The sequence below is a fragment of the Ascaphus truei genome, chromosome 20, assembly GCF_040206685.1.
Source record: "Ascaphus truei isolate aAscTru1 chromosome 20, aAscTru1.hap1, whole genome shotgun sequence".
Lineage (NCBI taxonomy): Eukaryota > Metazoa > Chordata > Amphibia > Anura > Ascaphidae > Ascaphus > Ascaphus truei.
In genome coordinates this window covers 18,369,240-18,388,289 of record NC_134502.1, presented here as the reverse complement: position 1 = coordinate 18,388,289, position 19,050 = coordinate 18,369,240, and the positions used below count along the sequence as shown (strand labels likewise).

Sequence of the window (19,050 nt, the reverse complement as noted above, 5' to 3'; positions counted from 1 at the left end):
AGTGTGTGTCTGTATTATACATAGAGCAGTGTGTGTAGCTGTATTATACATAGAGTAGTGTGTGTATCTGTATTATACACAGAGCAGTGTGTGTAGTTGTATTATACACAGAGCAGTGTGTGTCTGTATTATACATAGAGCAGTGTGTGTAGCTGTATTATACATAGAGCAGTGTGTTTATCTGTATTATACACAGAGCAGTGTGTGTCTGTATTATACATAGAGCAGTGTGTGTAGCTGTATTATACATAGAGCAGTGTGTGTCTGTATTATACATAGAGCAGTGTGTGTAGCTGTCTTATACACAGAGCAGTGTGTGTCTGTATTATACATAGAGCAGTGTGTATATCTGTATTATACACAGAGCAGTGTGTTTATCTGTATTATACATAGAGTAGTGTGTGTATCTGTATTATACACAGAGCAGTGTGTGTAGTTGTATTATACAGAGAGCAGTGTGAGTCTACATTACTTCTTAACACTCTAACACAACAAACACAATGCAACAATATTACACGATGAAACACAACAAAAACCGTGACACTAGAAGTGTCTGACTCTCTGGTCCTAGAGGTTTCTCTTACCTTTGCATGAGGTAACATTGACTCCCCTCGTGATGATGTTGGATTGTAAATACCCTGAGGGGCAGTTACAGGAGAATCTCCCCGGGGTATTAATGCAGATAGCAGGGAGGTCACAGGGCGGAGAAAAGTCACATTCATTTACATCTGTAATACAACACAATATGACACAGTGTAACACAACAACACAATGTGACACCGAATAACATAACAACACAATGTGACGCGGAATAACATAACAACAAAATGTGACAGTGTAACACAGCAACACAATGGGACACAGTGTAACACAACTGTACAATTGGATATTTAATATCATATTTCTTTTTTTGGTGCTAAAACGTAGTACAAAGCTTCATAAAAACTGCGTTGTTTGTAATAAGTTCGTTATGTGACTTCATACGTACGACGCACAACTCGTTGAAATTAAGTTTGATGTATCACATCATAGTTAGACAGTTAGACAGTTAGACAGTTAGACAGTTAGACAGTTAGACAGTTAGACAGTTAGACAGTTAGACAGTTAGACAGTTACATAGTTACATATTAGATGAGGTTGCAAAAAGACATATGTTCATCAAGTTTAACCTATGATAAATTATATAATACAATGTTTTAAAGACTGCCCATTTATCTTCCACATTTTTCTCGTTAAAAACGTCATCCCAATTAATTCCTAGTAGATTATTCAAATCTTTCTAAAATGTAAAATCTTTGTTGAACCCATCTGAGGGACCTTTGCGGAGGTGAAGGGTGGGGACGCTTGCGAGCGTGAGTATGAACCCTTGTCCCGTGTGCAGGTCGTGTTCTCGCTGGGTGCCGCGCGCGACAGTACAGAACTGATTAATAAAAAACACACATGTAGGATATTGCTCGGTCTGCAGCTTTAACATCTGTATGCCCAGCGCAGGCCATTTCTGGGTCTAACAATAGGAAAGACACATTTTGAATCTGCTGCCCCAAACAGAGAAGTGTCAGGTGAGCATAGGGGCGCACACACGCGCAATTTAATATAATAAAAGCATGTGCTTGTATAGCGCTGCTAGTTTTACATACCGCTTTACAGAGACATATTGCAGGCACAGGTCCCTGCCCCGAAGAGCTTACAATCTAACTTTTGGTGCTTGAGGCATAGGGAGATAAAGTGACTTGGCCAAGGTTACAATGAGCTGACACCGGGAATTGAACCAGCTTCCACGGCTTCAAACTCAGCACCAGTCAGTGTCTTTACTCACTGAGCCGCTCCTTCTCCCTAGTATGAGATTTTCCTGCGCAACTTTTGCACCCAAAAAGCTATTTGCGATGCTTAGTATACAGGCCCCAATGTGATACAGTGAGCCACAACAACACAATGAGACACAATGTAACACAACACCACAATTTGATACAGCAACATAATGTGACACAACACAATGTATGAAAACACACAATGGAACACATGAAACAATGTAACATAACACAAATTAACATAACCCCCAATGTGTCACAATAAACAATGTAGAGCACTGTGTAACACACAATGTCACAGTAGAAGTGTTAGACTGTCTAGTCCTAGAGGTGTTTCTTACCTTCACACACGGTTACTCCTGTTCCGTTAATACGTGTTACATACCCTGAGGGGCAGTTACAGGAGAAGCTGCCCGGGGTATTAGTGCAGAGAGCGGGGTGAATACATGGCTGTGCGACATCACATTCATTTATATCTGTAACACATCAACACAGTGTGACACAACAACACAATGGGACATACAGAATATACTAGGATCATATTTGATTTATTTCTTTGGTCACAATTTCAGTGCCAACAAGTAGTATGAACCTACCTAAAAATTGTATTGTATATAAAAAACGTCTTGCACGCCTCATGGACAAAATGTTATAAACAGGTAGCAAACGTCTGTGCTTCATACCCCGAGTATCAGGGAAAATACAAAGTTCCTTTTTTCAAGAATATGGATCCTTTTTGAATAGATAGGTGTTGACATAATTGGTCCCCTGGAGAAACAATCTTCAGGGTATCAATATATATGCATTATAATAGATTTTGTGCTACCAAACCAACTACATTCTTCTGTTGGGTTTCCTACCAAAAAATGTGTCAATTGGTGCGTAAAAAGCATGTCCAGACTCAGTGAGGAGGTCTATGGCCTGTTAAAATTGAAGTTGGTATGAACCTCTGCTTATCATCCCCATATAGATAGGCTAGTCAAGTGCATCCATAAAACCCTATAGGTTGTTAAGAAAGTTCATCTCCACTAATACATGGCATTGGGATAAACTGCGTCCGCCACTTCTCTTTGCCATCCTGGTCTTCCACAGGGATTTCACTTTTAGACTTGATGAAAGACAACCAAGAGGGGTTCTGGATTTGGTAAAGGAAATGTGCAAAGACCAACTCCCAAGGGCAGAAAGTGGGGTACAGGATGTGTTGGCCCTTACAGAAAGGTTAAATACTATAGGGGTGTTTGCAGAAGGGAACCTACAGAAAGCAAAGGTATTGCTTTATAATAAAGGGGCCCTGGTAAAATAATTTCATTCAGGAGATAAGGAGTTAGATTTGGGGTCACAGCCAGACCCCGTACAAAACAAGGAAAGTGTCCAACTAGGCGGAGAATCTTTCCATAGACCAGAAATTACAGGCACAGAATACGATTAGACAATATTTAATGTATTCTCTCTTCTTTCTAGGAGACCCCACCGTAAGGCCCGAGTTTTATCCTGGGAAGAGGGGGATATTTCAAAAGGATGAGTATGTGTGGAACAACACTCTGTCTCATTGTTCTCAGATGTCTGACAGGGCACAGGGATTCAGTTCCCAGAGGGATTGCATGGGAAAAGCTGGGACTCACACCCAGCACCAAAACTACAAACTACCCAATCCTGCAAGGAAGCGCAGAGCTTCGTTACTTGCAGTGGAGCGACTTCCCAGAGCTTCACAAGCTTGCTAGGAAGCAGGACTTCAGTTCCCAGAGAAATTGCCTGGGAACAGCTGAGACTCAGACCCACCACCAAAGAAAAGGACATTCTATGTTGTTGCAGATCTACAGTATGTGTTTGTGTTTGTGTTTGCTTGTCTACACTTGCCTCAGCAGTGTGTTATACCCTGTTTTACCCAGTCTGGGGAAATAAATGACTCTCTATTTGAAAATCTGTTGTGTATAGACTTCTCATTGACTCTATGTACAACGCCAATGCATCACATACTCTACAGTATATACAGAGCAGTATCTGTATTATACGCAAAGCAGTGCGTATATCTGTATTATACATAGAGCAGTGAGTGTATCTGTATTATACACACCAGTGTGTGTAGCTGTATTATACACAGAGCAGCATGTATATCTGTATTATACACAGAGCAGCGTGTGTATCTGTATTATACACAGAGCAGCGTGTGTATCTGTATTATACATAGAGCAGTGTGTGTATCTGTTTTATACACAGCAGCGTGTAGTTCTGTATTATACACAGGGCAGTGTGTGTATCTGTATTATACACAGAGCAGCGTGTGTATCTGTATTATACACAGAGCAGGGTGTGTATCTGTATTATACACAGAGCAGTGTGTGTATCTGTATTATACACAGAGCAGCGTGTGTATCTGTATTATACACAGCAGTGTGTGTATCTGTATTATACATAGAGCAGTGTGTGTATCTGTATTATACACAAAGCAGTGTGTGTATCTGTATTATACACAGAGCAGAGTGTGTATCTGTATTATACACAGAGCAGCGTATATCTGTATTATACATAGAGCAGTGTGTGTCTGTATTATACACAGAGCAGTGTGTGTCTGTATTATACACAGAGCAGTGTGTGTATCTGTATTATACACAGATCAGTGTGTGTATCTGTATTATACACAGAGCAGTGCGTATATCAGTATTATACACAGAGAAGTGTGTGTCTGTATTATACATAGAGCAGTGTGTGTCTGTATTATACATAGAGCAGTGTGTGTATCTGTATTATACACACCAATGTGTGTATCTGTATTATACACAGAGCAGTGTGTGTATCTATATTATACACAGAGCAGTGTGTGTATCTGTATTATACACAGAGCAGTGTGTGTCTGTATTATACATAGAGCAGTGTGTGTGTATCTGTATTATACACAGAGCAGTGTGTGTCTGTAATATACATAGAGCAGTGTGTGCAGCTGTATTATACATAGAGCAGTGTGTGTCTGTATTATACACAGAGCAGTGTGTGTCTGTATTATACATAGAGCAGTGTGTGTGTATCTGTATTATACACAGAGCAAAGTGTATCTGTATTATACATAGAGCAGTGTGTGTAGCTGTATTATACATAGAGCAGTGTGTTTATCTGTATTATACACAGAGCAGTGTGTGTCTGTATTATACATAGAGCAGTGTGTGTAGCTGTATTATACATAGAGCAGTGTGTTTATCTGTATTATACATAGAGCAGTGTGTCTGTATTATACACATAGCAGTGTGTATCTGTATTATACACAGAGCAGTGTGTATCTGTATTATACATAGAGCAGTGTGTGTAGCTGTATTATACATAGAGCAGGGTGTTTATCTGTATTATACATAGAGTAGTGTGTGTATCTGTATTATACATAGAGCAGTGTGTGTATCTATATTATACACAGAGCAGTGTGTGTCTGTATTATACATAGAGCAGTGTGTATCTGTATTATACATAGAGCAGTGTGTGTAGCTGTATTATACATAGAGCAGTGTGTTTATCTGTATTATACACAGAGCAGTGTGTGTCTGTATTATACATAGAGCAGTGTGTGTAGCTGTATTATACATAGAGCAGTGTGTTTATCTGTATTATACATAGAGCAGTGTGTTTATCTGTATTATACACAGAGAAGTGTGTGTCTGTATTATACATAGAGCAGTGTGTGTAGCTGTATTATACATAGAGCAGTGTGTTTATCTGTATTATACACAGAGCAGTGTGTGTCTGTATTATACACATAGCAGTGTGTATCTGTATTATACACAGAGCAGTGTGTATCTGTATTATACACAGAGCAGTGTGTGTAGCTGTATTATACATAGAGCAGTGTGTTTATCTGTATTATACATAGAGCAGTGTGTCTGTATTATACACATAGCAGTGTGTATCTGTATTATACACAGAGCAGTGTGTATCTGTATTATACATAGAGCAGTGTGTGTAGCTGTATTATATACAGAGCAGTGTGTATCTGTATTATACATAGAGCAGTGTGTGTAGCTGTATTATACACAGAGCAGTGTGTGTCTGTATTATACACAGAGCAGTGTGTGTATCTGTATTATACACAGAGCAGTGTGTATCTGTATTATACACAGAGCAGTGTGTGTAGTTGTATTATACAGAGAGCAGTGTGTGTCTACATTACTTCTTAACACTCTAACACAACAAACACAATGCAACAATATTACACGATGAAACACAACAAAAACCGTGACACTAGACGTGTCTCACTCTCTGGTCCTAGAGGTTTCTCTTACCTTTGCATGAGGTAACATTGACTCCCCTCGTGATGATGTTGGATTGTAAATACCCTGAGGGGCAGTTACAGGAGAATCTCCCCGGGGTATTAATGCAGATAGCAGGGAGGTCACAGGGCGGAGAAAAGTCACATTCATTTACATCTGTAATACAACACAATATGACACAGTGTAACACAACAACACAATGTGACACCGAATAACATAACAACACAATGTGACGCGGAATAACATAACAACAAAAAGTGACAGTGTAACACAGCAACACAATGGGACACAGTGTAACACAACTGTACAATTGGATATTTAATATCATATTTCTTTTTTTGGTGCTAAAACGTAGTACAAAGCTTCATAAAAACTGCGTTGTTTGTAATAAGTTCGTTATGTGACTTCATACGTACGACGCACAACTCGTTGAAATTAAGTTTGATGTATCACATCATAGTTAGACAGTTAGACAGTTAGACAGTTAGACAGTTAGACAGTTAGACAGTTAGACAGTTAGACAGTTAGACAGTTAGACAGTTAGACAGTTAGACAGTTAGACAGTTACATAGTTACATATTAGATGAGGTTGCAAAAAGACATATGTTCATCAAGTTTAACCTATGATAAATTATATAATACAATGTTTTAAAGACTGCCCATTTATCTTCCACATTTTTCTCGTTAAAAACGTCATCCCAATTAATTCCTAGTAGATTATTCAAATCTTTCTAAAATGTAAAATCTTTGTTGATCCCATCTGAGGGACCTTTGCGGAGGTGAAGGGTGGGGACGCTTGCGAGCGTGAGTATGAACCCTTGTCCCGTGTGCAGGTCGTGTTCTCTCTGGGTGCCGCGCGCAACAGTACAGAACTGATTAATAAAAAACACACATGTAGGATATTGCTCGGTCTGCAGCTTTAACATCTGTATGCCCAGCGCAGGCCATTTCTGGGTCTAACAATAGGAAAGACACATTTTGAATCTGCTGCCTCAAACGGAGAAGTGTCAGGTGAGCATAGGGGCGGACACACGCGCAATTTAATATAATAAAAGCATGTGCTTGTATAGCGCTGCTAGTTTTACATACCGCTTTACAGAGACATATTGCAGGCACAGGTCCCTGCCCCGAAGAGCTTACAATCTAACTTTTGGTGCTTGAGGCATAGGGAGATAAAGTGACTTGGCCAAGGTTACAATGAGCTGACACCGGGAATTGAACCAGGCTCCACGGCTTCAAACTCAGCACCAGTCAGTGTCTTTACTCACTGAGCCGCTCCTTCTCCCTAGTATGAGATTTTCCTGCGCAACTTTTGCACCCAAAAAGCTATTTGCGATGCTTAGTATACAGGCCCCAATGTGATACAGTGAGCCACAACAACACAATGAGACACAATGTAACACAACACCACAATTTGATACAGCAACATAATGTGACACAACACAATGTATGAAAACACACAATGGAACACATGAAACAATGTAACATAACAAAAATTAACATAACCCCCAATGTGTCACAATAAACAATGTAGAGCACTGTGTAACACACAATGTCACAGTAGAAGTGTTAGACTGTCTAGTCCTAGAGGTGTTTCTTACCTTCACACACGGTTACTCCTGTTCCGTTAATACGTGTTACATACCCTGAGGGGCAGTTACAGGAGAAGCTGCCCGGGGTATTAGTGCAGAGAGCGGGGTGAATACATGGCGGTGCGACATCACATTCATTTATATCTGTAACACATCAACACAGTGTGACACAACAACACAATGGGACATACAGAATATACTAGGATCATATTTGATTTATTTCTTTGGTCACAATTTCAGTGCCAACAAGTAGTATGAACCTACCTAAAAATTGTATTGTATATAAAAAACGTCTTGCACGCCTCATGGACAAAATGTTATAAACAGGTAGCAAACGTCTGTGCTTCATACCCCGAGTATCAGGGAAAATACAAAGTTCCTTTTTTCAAGAATATGGATCCTTTTTGAATAGATAGGTGTTGACATAATTGGTCCCCTGGAGAAACAATCTTCAGGGTATCAATATATATGCATTATAATAGATTTTGTGCTACCAAACCAACTACATTCTTCTGTTGGGTTTCCTACCAAAAAATGTGTCAATTGGTGCATAAAAAGCATGTCCAGACTCAGTGAGGAGGTCTACGGCCTGTTAAAATTGAAGTTGGTATGAACCTCTGCTTATCATCCCCATATAGATAGGCTAGTCAAGTGCATCCCAAAAACCCTTTAGGTTGTTAAGAAAGTTTATCTCCACTAATACATGGCATTGGGATAAACTGCGTCCGCCACTTCTCTTTGCCATCCTGGTCTTCCACAGGGATTTCACTTTTAGACTTGATGAAAGACAACCAAGAGGGGTTCTGGATTTGGTAAAGGAAATGTGCAAAGACCAACTCCCAAGGGCAGAAAGTGGGGTACAGGATGTGTTGGCCCTTACAGAAAGGTAAAATACTATAGGGGTGTTTGCAGAAGGGAACCTACAAAAAGCAAAGGTAATGCTTTATAATAAAGGGGCCCTGGTAAAATAATTTCATTCAGGAGATAAGGAGTTAGATTTGGGGTCACAGCCAGACCCCGTACAAAACAAGGAAAGTGTCCAACTAGGGGAGAATCTTTCCATAGACCAGAAATTACAGGCACAGAATACGATTAGACAATATTTTAATGTATTCTCTCTGTTGTCTAGGAGACCCCACCGTAAGGCCCGAGTTTTATCCCGGGAAGAGGGGGATATTTGAAAAGGATGAGTATTTGTGGAACAACACTTTGTCTCATTGTTCTCAGATGTCTGCTAGGGCACAGGGATTCAGTTCCCAGAGTGATTGCATGGGAAAAGCTGGGACTCACACCCAGCACCAAAACGACAAACTACCCAATCCTGCAAGGAAGCGCAGAGCTTCGTTACTTGCAGTGGAGCGACTTCCCAGAGCTTCACAAGCTTGCTAGGAAGCAGTACTTCAGTTCCCAGAGAAATTGCCTAGGAACAGCTGAGACTCAGACCCACCACCAAAGAAAAGGACATTCTACGTTGTTGCAGATCTACAGTATGTGTTTGTGTTTGCTTGTCTACACTTGCCTCAGCAGTGAGTTATACCCTATTATACCCAGTCTGGGGAAATAAATGACTCTCTATTTGAAAATCTGTTGTGTATAGACTTCTCACTTACTCTATGTACAACGCCAATCCATCACATACAGTATACACAGAGCAGTGTCTGTATTATACGCAAAGCAGTGCGTATATCTGTATTATACATAGAGCAGTGTGAATATCTTTATTATACACAGAGCAGTGTGTGTATCTGTATTATACATGGCAGTGTGTGTATCTGTATGATTCATAGAGCAGTGTGTGTATATGTACAGTATTATACACAGCAATGTATGTAGCTGTATTATACACGGCAGTGTGTATATCTGTATTATACATAGACCAGTGTGTGTATCTGTATTATACACAGAGCAGTGTGTGTATCTGTATTATACACAGAGCAGTGGGTATCTGTATTATACACAGAGCAGCGTATATTGTATTATACATAGAGCAGTGTGTGTATCTGTATTATACATAGAGCAGTGTGTGTCTGTATTATACACAGAGCAGTGTGTGTATCTGTATTATACACAGAGCAGTGTGTGTATCTGTATTATACACAGAGCAGTGTGTGTATCTGTATTATACACAGAGCAGTGTGTATATCTGTATTATACAAAGAGCAGTGTGTGTCTGTATTACACATAGAGCAGTGTGTGTCTGTATTATACATAGAGCAGTGTGTGTATCTGTATTATACACACCAGTGTGTGTATCTGTATTATACAAAGAGCAGTGTGTGTCTGTATTATACATAGAGCAGTGTGTGTCTGTATTATATATAGAGCAGTGTGTGTATCTATATTATACACAGAGCAGTGTGTGTCTGTATTATACATAGAGCAGTGTGTGTATCTGTATTATACATAGAGCAGTGTGTGTATCTATATTATACACAGAGCAGTGTGTGTCTGTATTATACATAGAGCAGTGTGTGTCTGTATTATATATAGAGCAGTGTGTGTATCTGTATTATACACAGAGCAGTGTGTCTGTATTATACATAGAGCAGTGTGTGTATCTGTATTATACACAGAGCAGTGTGTGTATGTATTATACATAGAGCAGTGTGTGTGTATCTGTATTATACACAGAGCAGTGTGTGACTGTATTATACATAGAGCAGTGTGTGTATCTATATTATACACAGAGCAGTGTGTGTCTGTATTATACATAGAGCAGTGTGTGTCTGTATTATACATAGAGCAGTGTGTGTATCTGTATTATACACAGAGCAGTGTGTGTCTGTATTATACATAGAGCAGTGTGTATCTGTATTATACACAGAGCAGTGTGTGTTTGTATTATACATAGAGCAGTGTGTGTGTATCTGTATTATACACAGAGCAGTGTGTGACTTTATTATACATAGAGCAGTGTGTGTATCTGTATTATACACAGAGCAGTGTTTGTCTGTATTATACATAGAGCAGGGTGTGTATCTGTATTATACACAGAGCAGTGTGTATCTGTATTATACATACAGCAGTGTGTGTAGCTGTATTATACATAGAGCAGTGTGTTTATCTGTATTATACACAGAGCAGTGTGTGTCTGTATTATACATAGAGCAGTGTGTGTATCTGTATTATACACAGAGCAGTGTGTGTCTGTATTATACATAGAGCAGTGTGTGTCTGTATTATACATAGAGCAGTGTGTGTATCTGTATTATACACACCAGTGTGTGTATCTGTATTTATCTGAGTTGATTAGTCTGATCCCAGCTGCCTCATCAAGGTATTTTAAAAACCCCAGGTTGGCTGGTCAAGAGATAGGACTGAAACGCTGAAGTAGATTACTGCTATAAGGTCTGTCTTCAAAATGCATGTTTGACGAACTGTCTGGGTTTTTGTATGCTGAAAAGAAGCTTTTGTTTTTGTATGCTGAAAAGAAGCTGTTTTGTTTTTGTATGCTGAAAAGAAGCTGTTTTGTTTTTGTGTGCTGTATTTTTAAGGCTCAATAAATAAGCCTTATCCAGAAACCCTGCGTGTGGTTACATGTCCCCTGCAATACTCCATCTCTCCTTCCTTCACCACTTCTCTGTCTACATGAACTCCTTTCTTACCTGCGCCCTCTGACACTACACAGCTATACCCCTGCCCAAAAAAACACCCTACAAATCATCCTCACACATCTTCTTTCTATCCATGCTTCTCCTCCTTGCTTCTGAGGATATCTCTCCCAATCCTGGCCCCTGCCTTATTCCTACATGCTCTCGTCCTCGCCTCCCACATGCAACTTCTACTCCTTCTGGGTCAACCCCTCTAACCTCATACCCATCCCCTGCCACCCTCCCTCCTCTCTCCCTTTCTCCTGTGACCTTTGGAATGCTTGCTCCCTCTCTAACAAGTTCCTCTCTGTGCATGACTTATTTCTCTCTCACTCTCTGCACCTATTTGCTATAACTGAGACCTGGCTCACTCAGTCTGACACTGCACTGGAATCTGCCCTCTCCTATGGTGGCCTTTCTTTCTCCCACACTCCGCGCCCTGATGGCAGGGGTGGAGGCGTGGGGCTCCTGCTCTCCTCTCTCTGCTGTTACCGAACCCTTCCTATTCCTCCCTCTCTTGCTTTTCCCTCCTTTGAGGCTCACACTGTCCAGATCTTCTCTCCTCTCCATGTCCACGTGGCGGTCATCTATCACCCACTTACCTCTACTCACCCCCCTTCTGCCTTTCTCTCTCACTTTGAATCCTGGCTCTCTTTCTTTCTCTCCTCAGACTCCCCTGTTCTTCTCCTTGGGGACTTCAATTGCCACATTGATGACCTCTCTTCCTTGGGCTTCCAGCTTTCTCTCTCTAACCTCATTCAACAGTGGACTGCAGCCAGCACCCACAAGTATGGCCACTACCTAGACCTGATTTTCACTAAAAACTTTTCTCTCTCTGATTTCACCATTTCCCCTTTTCCTCTCTCTGACCATCACCTCATCTCATTCTCTCTCTCTCTCTCTCTCGCTTCTCCCCTTCTCCACCTCGATCTACCCCTCGGTTCTGCAGAAACCTGCGCTCTATTAACCTACCAGCCTTTGCGTCCACTTTACGCTCCTCCCTCTCCTCTCTCAATTCTGCTACAGACCCTGACAACCTGGTCAGGAACTACAACTCTGCCTTATCCTCCTCTCTTGATCTTCATGCTCCGCTTTCTCTCTGCCGCCCTCGCCCTTCTAACCCCAGACCCTGGCTAAATTCCCACACACGCATGCTGTGTTCCTCTACTCATTCCTCTGAACACCTCTGGAAGAAATCTCACACTCTCGCAGACTTCCTTCACTACAAATTGATGCTATCCTGTTCCAGCTCTGCCCTCTCTCAGGCTAAACAAACCTACTTTACTTCACTAATCAACACACACAAATATAACCCACGCCAACTCTTCTCTGTCTTTGACTTTCTACTCAAATCACAATTTGATACAGCAACATAAATGTTACACAACGTATCAAAACAACACAATGGAACACATGAAATAATGTAACATAACAACACAAATTAACATAACCCCAAATGTGTCACAATAAACAATGTACAGCACAGTGTAACACACAATGTCACAGTGGAAGTGTTAGACTGTCTAGTCCTAGCGGTATTTCTTACCTTCACACACAGTTACTCCTGTTCCGTTAATACGTGTCACATACCCTGAGGGGCAGTTACAGGAGAAGCTGCCTGGGGTATTAGTGCAGAGAGCGGGGTGAATACAGGGTGGTGCGACATCACATTCATCTATATCTGTAACACATCAACACAGTGTGACACAACAACACAATGTGACAGTGCAACACAATGGGACGTATGTGCAAGGATCATATCTGATTTTGTTTGGTCACAATTTCAGTGCCAACAAGTGGTATGAAACTTCCTTAAAAGTGCGCTGTATGTAAGAAGGTCGCTATGTGACATCATACGTATGACTCACAATTCGTTGTTTGAAATGAAGTTATATGCATCGCGTCATGTTGAAAACCTGATTGATACCATTTCATTAAAAACAGAATTATGTGTTTTAATAAATGACATTTTTTGCATTAGTAAATATTATTGATTAATTTAATACTATGTATAACAGCGATATGTTCTCAAGCTGTATTATTTTCACACTATGTAATGAACCAGCCCTGATGTGTTGATACCTGGGCCCGGATACATGAAGCTGTGGTGCCAAAAAATGCAGTATTGGTGCCAAATTTTAATTAACATGCAATACATCAATGTGGTACCATCAAAAATAACACAATTTTCATCAGATCTATTAAAAGTATCGGATCCGATTTAAAATAGGCCTAATGCCGCAGTTTTTGGTTAAAACGGCCATACTGTAGGTTGTTAAGAAAGTTTATCTCCACTAATACATGGCATTGGGATAAACTGCGTCCGCCACTTCTCTTTGCCATCCTGGTCTTCCACAGGGATTTCACTTTTAGACTTGATGAAAGACAACCAAGAGGGGTTCTGGATTTGGTAAAGGAAATGTTTCATAGACCAATTCCCAAGGGCAGAAAGTGTGTTACCGGATGTGTTGGCCCTTACAGAAAGGTAAAATACTATAGGGGTGTTTGCAGAAGGGAACCTACAAAAAGCAAAGGTAATGCTTTATATTATAATAAAGGGGCCCTGGTAAAATAATTTCATCCAGGAGATAAGGAGTTAGATTTGGGGTCACAGCCAGACCCCGTACTAAACAAGGAAAGTGTCCAACTAGGGGAGAATCTTTCCATAGACCAGAAATTACAGGCACAGAATACGATTAGACAATATTTTAATGTACTATTCTCTCTGTTGTCTAGGAGACCCCACCGAGTTTTATCGCGGGAAGAGGGGGATATTCAAAAGGATGAGTATGTGTGGAACAACACTCTGTCTCATTGTTCTCAGATGTCTGACAGGGCACAGGGATTCAGTTCCCAGAGAAATTGCCTGGGAACAGCTGAGACTCAGACCCACCACCAAAGAAAAGGACATTCTATGTTGTTGCAGATCTACAGTATGTGTTTGTGTTTGTGTTTGCTTGTCTACACTTGCCTCAGCAGTGTGTTATACCCTGTTTTACCCAGTCTGGGGAAATAAATGACTCTCTATTTGAAAATCTGTTGTGTATAGACTCCTCACTGACTCTATGTACAACGCCAATGCATCACATACTGTACAGTATACACAGAGCAGTATCTGTATTATACGCAAAGCAGTGCGTATATCTGTATTATACATAGAGCAGTGAGTGTATCTGTATTATACACACCAGTGTGTGTAGCTGTATTATACACAGAGCAGCATGTATATCTGTATTATACACAGAGCAGCGTGTGTATCTGTATTATACACAGAGCAGCGTGTGTATCTGTATTATACATAGAGCAGTGTGTGTATCTGTTTTATACACAGCAGCGTGTAGTTCTGTATTATACACAGGGCAGTGTGTGTATCTGTATTATACACAGAGCAGCGTGTGTATCTGTATTATACACAGAGCAGGGTGTGTATCTGTATTATACACAGAGCAGTGTGTGTATCTGTATTATACACAGAGCAGCGTGTGTATCTGTATTATACACAGCAGTGTGTGTATCTGTATTATACATAGAGCAGTGTGTGTATCTGTATTATACACAAAGCAGTGTGTGTATCTGTATTATACACAGAGCAGAGTGTGTATCTGTATTATACACAGAGCAGCGTATATCTGTATTATACATAGAGCAGTGTGTGTCTGTATTATACACAGAGCAGTGTGTGTCTGTATTATACACAGAGCAGTGTGTGTATCTGTATTATACACAGATCAGTGTGTGTATCTGTATTATACACAGAGCAGTGCGTATATCAGTATTATACACAGAGAAGTGTGTGTCTATATTATACATAGAGCAGTGTGTGTCTGTATTATACATAGAGCAGTGTGTGTATCTGTATTATACACACCAATGTGTGTATCTGTATTATACACAGAGCAGTGTGTGTATCTGTATTATACACACCAATGTGTGTATCTGTATTATACACAGAGCAGTGTGTGTATCTGTATTATACATAGAGCAGTGGGTGTATCTGTATTATACACAAAGCAGTGTGTGTATCTGTATTTTACACAGAGCAGTGTGTGTATCTGTATTATACACAGAGCAGTGTGTATCTGTATTATACACAGAGCAGCGTATATCTGTATTATACATAGAGCAGTGAGTGCAGCTGTATTATACATAGAGCAGTGTGTGTCTGTATTATACACAGAGCAGTGTGTGTGTATCTGTATTATACACAGAGCAGTGTGTGTATCTGTATTATACACAGAGCAGTGCGTATATCTGTATTATACACAGAGCAGTGTGTGTCTGTATTATACATAGAGCAGTGTGTGTCTGTATTATACATAGAGCAGTGTGTGTATCTGTATTATACACACCAGTGTGTGTATCTGTATTATACATAGAGCAGTGTGTGTATCTATATTATACACAAAACAGTGTGTGTATCTGTATTATACACAGAGCAGTGTGTGTCTGTATTATACATAGAGCAGTGTGTGTGTATCTGTATTATACACAGAGCAGTGTGTGTCTGTAATATACATAGAGCAGTGTGTGCAGCTGTATTATACATAGAGCAGTGTGTGTCTGTATTATACACAGAGCAGTGTGTGTGTATCTGTATTATACACAGAGCAAAGTGTATCTATATTATACATAGAGCAGTGTGTGCAGCTGTATTATACATAGAGCAGTGTGTTTATCTGTATTATACACAGAGCAGTGTGTGTCTGTATTATACATAGAGCAGTGTGTGTAGCTGTATTATACATAGAGCAGTGTGTTTATCTGTATTATACACAGAGCAGTGTGTGTCTGTATTATACATAGAGCAGTGTGTGTAGCTGTATTATACATAGAGCAGTGTGTGTAGCTGTATTATACATAGAGTAGTGTGTTTATCTGTATTATACATAGAGTAGTGTGTGTATCTGTATTATACACAGAGCAGTGTGTGTAGTTGTATTATACAGAGAGCAGTGTGTGTCTACATTACTTCTTAACACTCTAACACAACAAACACAATGCAACAATATTACACGATGAAACACAACAAAAACCGTGACACTAGAAGTGTCTGACTCTCTGGTCCTAGAGGTTTCTCTTACCTTTGCATGAGGTAACATTGACTCCCCTCGTGATAATGTTGGATTGTAAATACCCTGAGGGGCAGTTACAGGAGAATCTCCCCGGGGTATTAATGCAGATAGCAGGGAGGTCACAGGGCGGAGAAAAGTCACATTCATTTACATCTGTAATACAACACAATATGACACAGTGTAACACAACAACACAATGTGACACCGAATAACATAACAACACAATGTGACGCGGAATAACATAACAACAAAATGTGACAGTGTAACACAGCAACACAATGGGACACAGTGTAACACAACTGTACAATTGGATATTTAATATCATATTTCTTTTTTTGGTGCTAAAACGTAGTACAAAGCGTCATAAAAACTGCGTTGTTTGTAATAAGTTCGTTATGTGACTTCATACGTACGACGCACAACTCGTTGAAATTAAGTTTGATGTATCACATCATAGTTAGACAGTTAGACAGTTAGACAGTTAGACAGTTAGACAGTTAGACAGTTAGACAGTTACATAGTTACATATTAGATGAGGTTGCAAAAAGACATATGTTCATCAAGTTTAACCTATGATCAATTATATAATACAATGTTTTAAAGACTGCCCATTTATCTTCCACATTTTTCTCGTTAAAAACGTCATCCCAATTAATTCCTAGTAGATTATTCAAATCTTTCTAAAATGTAAAATCTTTGTTGAACCCATCTGAGGGACCTTTGCGGAGGTGAAGGGTGGGGACGCTTGCGAGCGTGAGTATGAACCCTTGTCCCGTGTGCAGGTCGTGTTCTCGCTGGGTGCCGCGCGCGACAGTACAGAACTGATTAATAAAAAACACACATGTAGGATATTGCTCGGTCTGCAGCTTTAACATCTGTATACCCAGCGCAGGCCTTTTCTGTGCCTAACAATAGGAAAGACACATTTTGAATCTGCTGCCCCAAACGGAGAAGTGTCAGGTGAGCATAGGGGCGCACACAAGCGCAATTTAATATAATAAAAGCATGTGCTTGTATAGCGCTGCTTGTTTTACGTACCGCTTTACAGAGACATTTTGCAGGCACAGGTCCCTGCCCCATGGAGCTTACAATCTAACTTTTGGTGCTTGAGGCACAGGGCGATAAAGTGACTTGGCCAAGGTTACAAGGAGCCGACACCGGGAATTGAACCAGCTTCCACGGCTTCAAACTCAGCACCAGTCAGTGTCTTTACTCACTGAGCCGCTCCTTCTCCCTAGTATGAGATTTTCCTGCGCAACTTTTGCACCCAAAAAGCTATTTGCGATGCTTAGTATACAGGCCCCAATGTGATACAGTGAGCCACAACAACACAATGAGACACAATGTAACACAACACCACAATTTGATACAGCAACATAATGTGACACAACACAATGTATGAAAACACACAATGGAACACATGAAACAATGTAACATAACAACATAAATTAACATAACCCCAAATGTGTCACAATAAACAATGTAGAGCACTGTGTAACACACAATATCACAGTAGAAGTGTTAGACTGTCTAGTCCTAGAGGTGTTTCTTACCTTCACACACGGTTACTCCTGTTCCGTTAATACGTGTCACATACCCTGAGGGGCAGTTACAGGAGAAGCTGCCCGGGGTATTAGTGCAGAGAGCGGGGTGAATACATGGCGGTGCGACATCACATTCATTTATATCTGTAACACATCAACACAGTGTGACACAACAACACAGTGTGACACAACAACACAATGGGACATACAGTATATACTAGGATCGTATTTGATTTATTTTTTTGGTCACAATTTCAGTGCCAACAAGTAGTATGAGCCTACCTAAAAAGTGCGTTGTATATAAAAAACGTCTTGCACGCCTCATGGACAAAATGTTATAAACAGGTAGCGAACGCCTGTGCTTCATACCCTGAGTGCCAGGGAAAATACAAAGTTCCTTTGGTACCTATTTCAAGAATATGGATCCTTTTTGAATAGATAGGTGTTGACATAATTGGTCCCCTGGAGAAACAATCTTCAGGGTATCAATATATATTCATTATAATAGATTGTGTTATCAAACCAACTACGTTCTTCTGTTGGGTTTCCTACCAAAAAATGTGTCAATTGGTGCGTAAAAAGCATGTCCAGACTCAGTGAGGAGGTCTACGGCCTGTTAAAATTGAAGTTGGTATGAACCTCTGCTTATCATCCCCATATAGATAGGCTAGTCAAGTGCATCCATAAAACCATTTAGGTTGTTAAGAAAGTTTATCTCCACTAATACATGGCATTGGGATAAACTGCGTCCGCCACTTCTCTTTGCCATCCTGGTCTTCCACAGGGATTTCACTTTTAGACTTGATGAAAGACAACCAAGTGGGGTTCTGGATTTGGTAAAGGAAATGTGCAAAGACCAACTCCCAAGGGCAGAAAGTGGGGTACAGGATGTGTTGGCCCTTGCAGAAAGGTTAAATACTATAGGGGTGTTTGCAGAAGGGAACCTACAAAAAGCAAAGGTAATGCTTTATAATAAAGGGGCCCTGGTAAAATAATTTCATCCAGGAGATAAGGAGTTAGATTTGGGGTCACAGCCAGACCCCGTACAAAACAAGGAAAGTGTCCAACTAGGGGAGAATCTTTCCATAGACCAGAAATTACAGGCACAGAATACGATTAGACAATATTTTAATGTATTCTCTCTGTTGTCTAGGAGACCCCACCCTAAGGCCCGAATTTTACCTGGGAAGAGGG

At 40.4% G+C, this 19,050-nt stretch overlaps 1 protein-coding gene across 1 annotated transcript in view; it reads right to left on the bottom strand.

The window, feature by feature from the left end:
* The window catches only part of LOC142470965 (uncharacterized), a 155,384-nt gene that overhangs the window by 87,998 nt on the left and 48,336 nt on the right, over positions 1-19,050 (bottom strand). The window contains exons 20-26 of the mRNA XM_075577770.1: positions 17,866-18,000; positions 16,322-16,465; positions 12,787-12,921; positions 7,660-7,794; positions 6,071-6,214; positions 2,150-2,284; positions 585-728 (exon numbers count right to left, since the gene is read on the bottom strand). Of these exons, the coding sequence (XP_075433885.1) occupies positions 585-728; positions 2,150-2,284; positions 6,071-6,214; positions 7,660-7,794; positions 12,787-12,921; positions 16,322-16,465; positions 17,866-18,000 (972 nt within the window). The remainder of the gene's footprint in view (positions 1-584; positions 729-2,149; positions 2,285-6,070; positions 6,215-7,659; positions 7,795-12,786; positions 12,922-16,321; positions 16,466-17,865; positions 18,001-19,050) is intronic.